This window comes from Orycteropus afer, unplaced genomic scaffold (genome assembly GCF_000298275.1).
Source record: "Orycteropus afer afer isolate SDZICR_OR568_19922 unplaced genomic scaffold, OryAfe1.0 scaffold00009, whole genome shotgun sequence".
Taxonomy (NCBI): domain Eukaryota; kingdom Metazoa; phylum Chordata; class Mammalia; order Tubulidentata; family Orycteropodidae; genus Orycteropus; species Orycteropus afer.
The window spans coordinates 3376529-3388088 of record NW_006921596.1 but is presented as its reverse complement, the minus strand read 5'-3'; the positions used below and the strand labels follow the sequence as shown (position 1 = coordinate 3388088).

The window sequence follows — 11560 nt, the reverse complement described above, 5'->3', positions numbered from 1 at the left end:
AAATCAACAACAACCAACCAAACCCTTTGGCTTCCATTTGCCAGGATCTGGGATTAGGTGGTGATCCATCTGGTCAGGCTTGAGTTCACCCTCTTGACTTGCCATTATCATAATGGTCCAAGAAGCCTCCTAGCTAATAAAGCTATTTATCTCTTCCAAAAGAACTGAAAACACATGAGACATTTCCCTTTCCCTATGCGGTTTAGATGAATCCTGGCATTTCCTAATTGCCATATGTTGACTGTTCAGGATTGAGGGACATTCTGTTTTATATGCAAAAAGGTTGCAGGAGCTATGGCCGACGTTCTGTTCATGGCTTATTCAAACCTCAGGAAAGCCTCAGCTCCCTCCCCATGGGGAACACATAAAACAGTCTCCAGTTCTAGTCACATCCCCAGCTTGGCCTGTCCAGTGACCGATAACCAGGAAGGCACTTGTGATGCTCGGAAGGAAGGAAACGGGAAGAAGTGAGAAGGCTGCGCCCGGCTTGCCCACTAGATGGCGCCTCTCAATAACTAATGGGGAGAGGATTTTTTTTTTTTTTTCTTTCCAAACCCTAAACCAGTGTCCTCCCCAGCCTCCCGTATTATAACACACCCCAGTCATGTTTACTTCCAAGCCAGACATCTCAAAACATAGAAAAATAAAAAAGTTAATTTTAGCTAAAAATACACCATCTGCCTGTGAAAAATCTTGCTTAGCGCTGTCACGTCAACACCCAAAGCAGGTTAATAACCAGCCCCAGAGCAGATGGTTTCCTTTTATAATTACTGGGTTCCCCCCACCAAGGCTTCCTCCTCAGCTGCCTCCTCACCCTGCTGGCAGCCCACTGCCGTTTCCCAGGTGATGCGGGGAGGGGAGCCACACAGCTGGAACTGCCGTCCCCACCACCAGGACCACCCAGCCCAGCCACAGGAGGTGAGGCAGCTGCCTGCAGCCAGCCCTGGCTCAGGCCTGGGCATCGGGCCTCAACGACGCGGAAAACGGAGGTCATGCTCAGGGCACCAGGCCACCAGGAGCTCTCTCACCACTAAGTGGACAAGTGCCCCACCAGGAGGTCACTCCTAGTCTAATCTCATAGGTAACAGGAGGAAAAGCCAAGCCAGCCACAGGCTGATGAACACGTAAAAGCATGTACTACCTCACAAACCAAGAAAAAAAAACAAATTCATTGCTGTCAAGTCGGATCCGACTCATAGAGACCCCTCCTTGGGTTTCTGAGGCAGTATCACTAAGGAAGTAGACAGCCCAATCTTCCTTCTGAGGAGTGACTTGAACCGCCAGTCTTTTGGTTAGCAGTCAAATGCCTTAGGCACTAGGCTAGCAGAGCTCCTACTACCTCACAAGTCACCATCAAATCAAGATGGGTTGTCACCCAATAAACGAACAAAGGTTTAAGAGACTATCAGTTTGTTTCCTGGTGAGGATGCAATTAACTGTGTATCCCAAACTCTGTTTACATGGGATAGTAATTAATACTACGGCCTCTCTGGAAAATATTTTGACCAAATATACAACAGCTCTAAAATATGTTACATGCTTTTCTCCCCCCATGTTTTAAATGGTAGTAAGAATATACATAACAAACATTTGCTAATTCAACAATTTTTACACATATAATTCAGTCTGTTACATATTCTTTAATCCAGCAATTTCATTTTGAAGAACCTCTCCTAAATAATAATCCAGAATATGAACAGGATATTAACACAGAGATGTCCACTGCAACATTATAACAGTAAAAGCCTGCAAAAGGAAACAACAGGAGCCATACAGTTAAATACAAGGGGATATTATATAGCCCTCACAAATGCTTACAAAGGATTTTAAATTACATAAAAAATTGCAGAGGTTTGCAGGGAATATACCAAATCTGCTAACAGTGGTTATCCGAGTGGTGGCATTTGTAGTGATTTTTATTATACTCTTCTGGACTTTTCTACGGTTTTAGCAATAAGCACTGTAAATAAAAGGAAATCACCATTCAAAATAGAGTTGAAAGAATGCACAAGAAACTGGTGACAGTGGTGGCCTCTGAGGAGAAGGGCGGGGCATGGGGCAGCGTTGGAGGGAAACTTCCCTTTTCAGTTTACACCCTCTGGTACCCCTTTGTACCGTTTATGTTTTTTGAAAGAACTGTTCAGAAATAAATAAATGAAAATATTAAAAAGGTACAAAAATATAAATAAAACCGCAGGGGCTGAGAGGAGGGACTGAGAAGGAACCCTGCAGGAAAGTACTCTTTGCTCCTTGGAGAGATGAGAATCTAGGACTCGGCTGCCCCCCTGGGTCCAAAGCCTGTGGTGCATCCCCCCAAAGCCCAGGTGGTAGAGGGTGTCTTTGCTAAAGTGGTCAGGAGGTGAACCATCTCCTGGGTGGTTTTCCCCAGGTAAAGGCAAGCAGGCTTCATGGCAGGACCTCCGAGGGCTGGGACACCTGAGTGCAGGAGAAAGAAACAGGTGGGGCTCAATCACCTGACCAGGCAACACCACTGTTACTGTTGTGTGCCGTGGAGTCGGACCGACTCATGGTGACCCCTCCTTGGGTTTCTGAGGCGGTATCACTATGGAAGTAGATTGCCCCATCTTCCTTCCGAGGAGTGGCTGGTGGGTTTGAACCTTCAGCCTTCTGGTTAGCAGTCAAGTACCTTAAGCACTACGCTACCAGAGCTCCCAGCCTTCATTTTCCCAGGCAGAACAGTTAAAAGGAGCTCTGGTGGTGCATGCAGTGCTTAAGGCATCTGACTGCTACCCAGAGGATTGGTGGTTCAAACTCATCAGTCACTTTGTGGAAGAAAGACTAGGCAATCTACTCCTGTAAAGATTTACCGCCTTGGAGACCCAATGGGAGTCGGTATGAGTTGGAATCAACTTGATGGTAGTGGGTTTGGTTTTTTCAAAATGGAAAGAGTATCTGAAGCACTAAACCAACAATCTTTGTTTCCTTCTCATGAGTCTTTTCACCTTTACAATAAAAAGAGGGCAGTTTTAAGTGCACTGAAGTCCTACCACTGTGGGAGGAGGCAGGCCCTGTGGATTTTAGCTGGTGGGACTGTAAGAGGGGCTTAATTGGAAGGAAGAGCCGAAATGATCAATTCCGTAAGACAGGCCCCACCCCTCTCCCAATCCCCACCCTGCAGATCACACAAATGCCTCCAGGGGGTATGACATACCTTTGTACTTACTACACCAGGCCAGCTGGAGAGCAATTTCTCTGAGACACTCAATCCTGCAATCTGATCATTTCCTTCCTGAACCACAGTGGGTTCTAAAGCAGCTTTTAGCTTTCTTCACAGAAGTGGAGATGCTGGGCTCCGCACTAAGCCCCTGAGCAGAAGCACCTCCCTCCCTCCTTCCCTGCCCCAAGGGAAGCCTAGGCTGCTCCCGTCAAGGGGAGAGCCTCAAGTCCCGGCCTGGGGACCTGCAGGAGGTTCTGTGGTTGCTCTGAAGTGGCTAGAAGAGGGCAGGTGGGCACAGGGAGGCCAAGGGCAGCCTGCGAAGACTGGTCTCAGACACTGGAGCTGGGGGAAGCAGACATTAACTCTTTAAAGCCACCAAATCTAGTACCTCCCTTTTGTTCTGTGTGGAAGGCTTCTGGAGGTTACAGGTGCCTTACACCGAATATGTGGGGAAAAGATCATTCAGAAAAAAAAAAAAATTGCAATTCATGACACTTAAGTCAAGCGGTTGTTCTGTAAGCAAAGTGAATACAGTATTAGGAGAGACTTTAAGGTGGAAACATTCCTTAGACTTCAGAGAAAACAGTACTTTATACCGAACATATTTCATTTAAAAGGCATAATTCAAGAATACCATGATTTTTCACACGGGAAAAACAAGACCCCGGGAGGAGAGAGTCCAGGTGTGCAGCTGGTGGGAGAATGGGCCAGGTGCATCTGCTCTTGGTGACGTCCCTCATCAGGGCCCCCATCCCACCCCATCCCCACCCCCACCGCCACTCAGAAGTCACTGGGTGGAAGGAGTGCACTCAAGAGGTAAGCATGATTCCAGCATGGGCTTTCCCAGCCCCAAGACCCCAGGCCCCTGCACCAGGTGCTTGGAACAAGAGTCATCTTACAAGGTGAGAAGGCCCGAAGGAGAGTCGGAGAGTCACCGGAACACCATGGCCTGCCTCCAAACCTGCATGAACAGGAGAACGTTCAGAAAACCTCCCGAGTCTGCAGGAGGCCAACCTCTGCTGCTTGCCAGCTTCACAGTCAAAGGACTATGGGTGCACGCTGGTGCCTAAGAGCACAAAAATACTGCTTCTTCAAAAGCCACTTCCAGAACATGAGACAGCATGACAGTAGTCACTCCAACTGGAAATTTCACTCCAGTAGAAGAAGACACTCCAACCCTCCAGCCTCCTCCTCCAGCACGTGAGTTACCGTGTTAAGTGAGCTCCACTTCCCAGGAGGCACGGCCTAGTCATCGTACCGGACCTCCGCCTGCAGCTCCTTGGTGACATAGTTCACCAGCATCGCCAGCAGCTGCTGCTGCAGGGCCTGGCTGCCCATGACCAGCGCGGTCAGCTGCACGGCATCCGTCCACTCCAGGTGCCTGAAAATGGCAGTGGCTTCATTAAAGAGCTTCTGCTGCTCAGCGGGGGGCAGCTCCATTAAGATCTGAGGAATTGGCTTATATTGTCCACTCGTCATCCAGGCACCTAACAGACCCCCGACGGCCCCCCCTGAAAAACAAGCAAGGGTTCAATTAGTTGGGCCTCATTCATAAATGACAGCCCTAGGTTCTTGCTGAGAGGACCTCCGTCCACTGGTATGACTAGTGGGCGCATTTGTGAGTGGGTCAGAACGGCCTTGGCTTCTTGCCTGCACCGGAGGACAAAGGTTTATGCAGTCATTGGTCCATTCAGCTCAGTTAATTGACACTCACACGTGCCCTTCCCGAAGCTTTGGGCTTACAGATGCAAAGTGAATTACCTTCACACTTCAGAGCTGTGCCAGTTACACTCCTCCTCAAGGGCTAAAACGGTTCTCACACTCAGCCCAAAATGTCTCTCTCATCTCAAGGGAGAGCACGGCCTTCGTGAGGACTGCTGCAGGGGCCAGGCAGGGTTTCTCCCCGGGGGGCTCATACACCCTTCCCCTGAACTGGAGATTTCCAGTTCATGCTCACGGCTAAAGGCCCTTGGGAACATACAACAGAGTCTTTTCTCCTGCAGCAATGTTTTTCATGCAATTGCTCCAAAGCTGGATGACAATATTACATTTAATCCATTCAACTCTTTTTCTTTCTGCTACCCACAAAAGGGCACATATTTTTTTTTTTTTTTTCCAATTTAAATTTACTCTTGATGTTAAGGCATGGTACTCTGGGACTCAAGGATCCTCCATTTATGAAAAGTCCTACCTGGCCAGGCCAGATCCCACAGGGTATGGGACAGGTGTACAGTGGAGGGAAGGAGCTCTAGGGTAGCTTAAACTCAAGTGCCATCAGGGGCCAGGCAGGTGATGGCAAGGAGACAGCGGGCTGAATGAACGTGTGGTGGCCTGAAGAGCTGGGGCCCTGTCTAGAGGGGCAGCTGCTAGTTCCTGCCCTTCCTGCTGCCACACGGAAGAGTTGAGAAACCAGATTTTTAGCTTTAAAAAATATCATGATTTTTAAATATTGACAATTAGATATTTAAAAGATGCAGCCCAGCTGGACTTGACTCACTTCCAAAGGGCAGAAAGGAAAGCCTGGCAAACATAACCTTAAGGGGTCAAGGGTAAGCTCACCAGTGAGGTCATGTGAATGCATGTGCCTCCTGAAACAATGTCAGAGAAAGAGCCCTTCACTTTCCTGGTATTCTTCCCCAAAATTCTGTTGTCGGCTCCTGCTGAGTCAGCCCTGAGTCATGGTGACCCCATTCATAATGAAACGCATGCTGCCTGGTCCTGTGCCGTGCCCACGATGGGCTGCAATCAGACCACTGGGATCCGTCGGGCCTTCACTGGCTGATTTCCAGACATAGATCACCGGGCCCTTCTTCCAGCCCCCCTTAGTCTGAAGCTCTACTGAAACTTGCTCAGCATCAAAACATGCAAGCTCCCGCTGACAGGTGGGCAGTGGCTGCACGTGAGTAACTCTGGCTGCAAGTTGAACCATCTCCTACACGGAAGGCGAGAATTCTACCATGGAACCACCACTGCTCCCATGACCCCAGTCTAATTATGAACATCAGACAAACTCAAATGGAGGGACATTCTATGAAACAATTGACTCTTTAAAAACTTCAAGGTCATGAAAAACAAGGAAAATCTCACCAACTCTTTACAGACCAGAGAATACTAAGGAGAGACGGTAATTAAATGCAATGTGGTGTCTGGCACTGAACCCCAGAACCAAAAATGGGCCATTAATGCAAAAACTGGTGAAACCCAAATGAAGTCTGGAGGATCACTGCTGATCATGTATCAAGGCTGGGTTCTCAGCTTTGACAAATCAGCAGATGTTCATGGCAGGGGAACTGAAACTTGATGAGAGATACATGGGAATTCTCTGTACTAGCCTCTGAATCTATTATTGTTGCAGAAAAATGAAAAACGCAGCCCAGGCCCAAGAGCACCCCTCTGCGGGCTGGATTCGGGAAGGCAACGCGGAGGCTCCTGGACGTCCACGCCACTCTGGCACCGGAGCCTGGGGCCAGACTCCACCTGGACAGGGCTCACCTCCGCTCCAGCCCAAAGAACACTCTGCAGAGGGAAAACCAGCTCTTTTACAAGTTTTCCTGAACTTTCCCCCGTGACACCAATGAAAATGCTTGGAGCCGACAAGAGTTGCACTCATCTGTACTAAACCTTTATGAGAACATCAATATTTGATTTAGAGGAGCACTTAATGCAAAAAAGTCGCCAGGAATATCGACCAGCGAATTACCAGCTCTTTGGAGAAGAGAAAATTACTTTGTTTTCTGGGTAGGATGCTGCTCCCACCCGTGACCAGGGGCTGGAAGTGGCAAACCCCCCAGATTCCATGCACAGACATCCTGTTTGCTACAGCTTTTACTCAACCTGAATAAAGTATGTGCTCCCAGAATGGCATCTGGGCAGTCATAGGATCAAATTACCCCAGCAAGCCCTCCCTGGAGCGCGATAGATGGGGGTGGGAACAAAGATAGAGATTGTCCTTGAGGAAGATGAAGGGCCTTTTCTCATCCCCGACTTGCTACTTCCTGGCTGGCAGGAAGCTGAAGTCATGACTTAACTAACTCACAGTTTGGAAAGGGGAACATGCAGGAGGAAGTTCTGGGCCCACCCACATGCTGATTTTTCTCTCCGGTCTGGCCGGACCTTAATGAAGTGTCCTTCGGTGTCAATCTTGCTACCAAAGGGGAAAGCACAGTGCAGCAGCCTTGCCAGTGAGCCGGAAACAGCAGCCAGCCTCAGTGGCAGCAGAGAGCGTTCTCTCTCCAGCCCTTATTCACGTGGGGTTGCCGGCCAGGGAAAGGATTTCCACAGACAGAGAGCTTTCCGAGGCACCCGGATCCCCAGCAAAGACCTGGCAGAGCCCAGTGTGGCAGGCCGTGCCAACAGCAGAGCCAGCCATCATGAGAACACCTGGGAAACCGCAATGCGGGGCCCACAAGAGGCCTTATCTGTCCCACCCCTACTCTGAATGGCCGCTGAACCAGCTCCCTGACTCCATCCCAGCCTGAGAGCAATGTAATCCTAGCCCAAAGGAACAACGCCTTTCTGAGAATCGAACTACACTCCTCCTTGGAAAATTAGCCAAAACCTTCTTCCACTGCCAGAAATCAGTTCCCAAACAGAAGCAGGTGGTGAAACAAGGGGGCGGGGATAACCACTTCAGGGTAAAAGGCAGTTTTCTGTTGGTTGGCTGTTCTCTCGGAGCGTGCTCTCTGAAGGAGTTGTCTTGCGTGATATGGCCATCCAGCCTCTGCACGTAGTAAGGGCTCCAAAAATTCCAGCTTCCTCCCTGGTTCCCTTCGGAAGTGACATGGCAATGAATGACCACAGGGGACCCTGATATCTTCCAACTCTAGGGCACATCCCTGGGGGAAGGGCTGAGCCAGTCACCCTGAAAATTTCATTCTGGGGTCCTAGCACTAGGGGACAGGTGTCCTCCAGGCCTGAAAGACACAGATCCTATTTTCAAGAGCACTCTGCAAGTCGGACACATCCACAAGGAAGCCAGCATTTTTCACAGGATGAAATATATACACACAAAGGTCACAGAAGTAACCTTCACTGGACCAGTTCTACACACAGGGTGGGTGGTACCACTCTTACGAGGTCATTCCTCGCAACGGTTCTAGAGGCCTCTTTATAACACCCAGGAGTCTAGCTGTCCTCACAAGGCACTTACCAACGGCTAGTCCTGGTGGGCCGCCGACCAAACCACCAACGAAGGCCACAGCCCCCGTAACCAGGGCGCCCCTCCCCGACTGCTTGACAGCCGCCTTCATCTTCCTCTCCTCAGAGATGGAGCACAGCAGCTTCATGACGTCTTCCACCATCACAGGCATCTTGGCCGGCCTCAAAGGAAGAAGTCCAAAGGGAGAGTTTTAATGGATGGAAGAGTTTTCACCCAAATGTGACTCCTCCTAGAGCTCTGAGGAGGGGTCCCCACTTTCTGTAGAGAACAAGCCCACCACGGGCCTGACAACATCCAGCTGGATGGGAGTTCTATGTCACAGGGAAAGCAAGCAGCATTTACTCAAAAAGCAAACAAAGCAGCAGAGAGATTAAAGGTCTCCCTTGCCCTCTGATTAACTTCTGATTTATGATCAGATTAAGCAGCGGCCTGACCACATGTCCACATTTCATCACAAGTAAGGCAAGTCTAACCTCACTTGCATCAGTGGCCTTTCAGCTGGTTCAGGCAATCCCCAGACACTCAGGCCTGGCAGAGTCCAGAAAGTCCCAGGCCTCATGTCTGTTTTTGTGTGACAAGGCACGTGAGTTCACATCAAGCCAAGGAAGGGGGACGTAATCTCTGGAATCACACTGACCTTGTTTCAGCTTTACCCTCTGTGTGAGTCTAAGCAGAGGACTGGACCCCTCTAAGTGGAAGACAGCCCCCTCCATCCTCAAGATTTGTCCACACACAAGTAGACATGACAATAAGACAGCACCATAACAGGAAAGGGACTGGACATAGTAGAAATCAACTTCCTTGGAGTCATTTCCGACTCATCACCACCCCACATGTTTCAGAGTAGAACTGTGCCTCATAGGGTTTTCAACGGCCGTGATCTTTTGCAAGAAGATAATCAGGCCTTTCTTCTGAGCTCCTCCGGGCAGATTTGAACCACCAACCTTTCAGTTGGAAGGCCAACGCTTAACCATCTGTACCACCCAGGGCCTCCATGAACAGGAAGTCACCCAGAAATGGGGGCATGGAAGTCACAACCTGATTTACCCAGCAGTGTCCTGAAAAGCTATGCAGACTAATAAAAACTCGTTTCATTTCCAATACAATTTAAGACAACCAAAGGAATTAATTTTATGGTAAAGCCCTTCAAAAAGCTAAACATCTTATCGTAAAATATCTAATCACCCTCTAGTTTAGCTCTGGTTTATAACCAGCTTTTCATCTGTCAATTGTGCCAGAAAAAGGGAGGTGCAGCCCACCTCTCCCGAGGCTCAGCTGGAGGCTGCAGGGAACCTCCTTTCCCAGGGGCATGAAACCATACCACAGACCCCTGCCATGCTGGGTCTGTGAGGCAGGCTTCCACAACTGTGCGCTCTGCCCGATGCCACTCCTAAAACACGCTTTCTGCAGAATAACGGATCCCTCCTCTCAAAAGAGGCTCTGCACAGCAAGAAAATGCATGTGAAAGATGCAGGAAATGATATATACACACTTTACCCTCTACTATCTATTAAGAAAACCCCAGCTTCCAACCTGCTCTGGAATGACTTTAAAAGTCAAAACCCACAGGGACTAATGAGCCATCATTCTGTCAATGCTCCTTCCAACCCCCATTTAACCAGTTAGACCAGCAATTGCCACTGCCCCAGGCCCTGGAGGGTCAGCAGGTGTCACAGTGTGTGGGAGGGCAGGGGGAGGAAATGGCCCAGCTTCTGCTAGGTTTCAATAGTTCCACGCCACAGGTAGAGGTGACCTTGTGGCTGCCTCAATCTCTGGGAAATTGGGTTCATTTCTACCAAAGAATCATTTCTGAAGTTAGGGCATCAGTAGACACTGTCTCTCTCAAGAAAGGTTTATAGCCCCATCTCCTGAGCCAGCCATTGCTAAAACACTCAGGTTCCTGACTCCTCAAAGCTTGCCAGATGGAAGCAAGCACAAAGCCCCCATGCTTCCCTGCTTCTCCTTCCCCTCACTCTGAGGCTGCCTTTGTAACTCAGTGAGGAGGGAGCAGAAGAAGCACTCTGACAGGGACAGACGTCAGAGGGGTGGGAGTGTGACCTCCCCGTCTCACACCTACTTCAGAATCAGACTTGTCCAAGAAACAGGCCCTGGTCACAGGAAGCCCATCTGCCAGCCAGAGAAGGTAAATGCCACCTTGAAGACCAGGTTTCTTGCAAGCACCAAGGCTGGCCAGATTACAGCAGATTCTGGGGGTGAACGAGATATATCCATCCTGGGGATAGCAGCCCGGCTTTCTGAGATGGCCAGATTGTGAGGCTGGAGGGTGAGGCAGGCTTCAGAGCTAACTCAGACCTCCATGAACCCCCCCGTATTTTTACTCTTTCTTTCTCAAAAAAAAAAAAAAAAAAAAAAAAACTGGAAAAGCAAAGTTTCTCTGTTAGAAACTTTAGAAGGGAGCCCTGGTGGCTGCAGTGGTTAAAGCTCTTGGGTGCTAACTGAAAGTTTGGCAGTTCGAACCCATAGCCGCTCCCTGGGAAAAAGATGTGTCAGCTGCTTCTGTAAAGATTTACAGCACTGAAAACCCTTGGGGAGTTCCACTCTATCCTACAGGGTCACTATGCTATAGTTCTACTCACAGTAAATTTACACAACTCTGCTATGCACTAAACCAAAAACCAAACTCACTGCCATCGAGTTGATTCCGACTCACAGCGACCCCCACTGGGTTTCCAAGACAGTACATTTTTACCTAAGTAGATTGCCCAGTCTTCCGTCCACCGAATGGCGAGTGTGTTTGAACCTCCAACCTTACGGTTAGCAGTCAAATGCCTTAGACCCTACGCCATAGCTCTTGTAAACCTCACCTTTCTAGCCCTTAGTGTATCCCACCAGCAAACATCATTGGATTAACTTAGATCTTTTTGGGTTTTTTTAAATGGTTAGTTGCCAATATTTAAAAAGCAGGAACCGCACAGTGGCCAGGTGCGAGGGCCCTGAAGTCAAGCTGTCAGGGTTCTAATCCCAGCTTGGCTGGTACTTCCCGTGGGGCTTTAGCTTCTCCGTGCTTCAGTTTCTTCCCGCGTAAAATAAATACACTGACCATGTCGAACACCCAGAACGTGAGGGTCAGGCGCCGAGGACGCGGCCCCCAATCACTCCCGGCCCCAGCGCCCCTGCCGGCACCCCTCGCCTCACTCCGCCGCGGGGTAGACACGCTGTCCAGGAGGCCCCCGGGCGCCCCTTTGCGGAGGAACAGGATCGGC

The 11560-nt window shown here is 49.5% G+C and overlaps 1 protein-coding gene across 1 annotated transcript; it reads right to left on the bottom strand.

Moving 5' to 3' along the window:
* Positions 1-4423: 4423 nt before the first annotated feature.
* Positions 4424-8490, bottom strand: CUNH19orf12 (chromosome unknown C19orf12 homolog). Its single transcript, XM_007946721.2, has 2 exons — positions 8328-8490; positions 4424-4689 (listed from the first exon to the last, which is right to left on the bottom strand). Exons 1-2 carry the CDS (start codon positions 8485-8487, stop codon positions 4424-4426), a joined length of 426 nt encoding a protein of 141 aa, XP_007944912.1. The 5' UTR covers positions 8488-8490.
* Positions 8491-11560: the final 3070 nt, after the last annotated feature.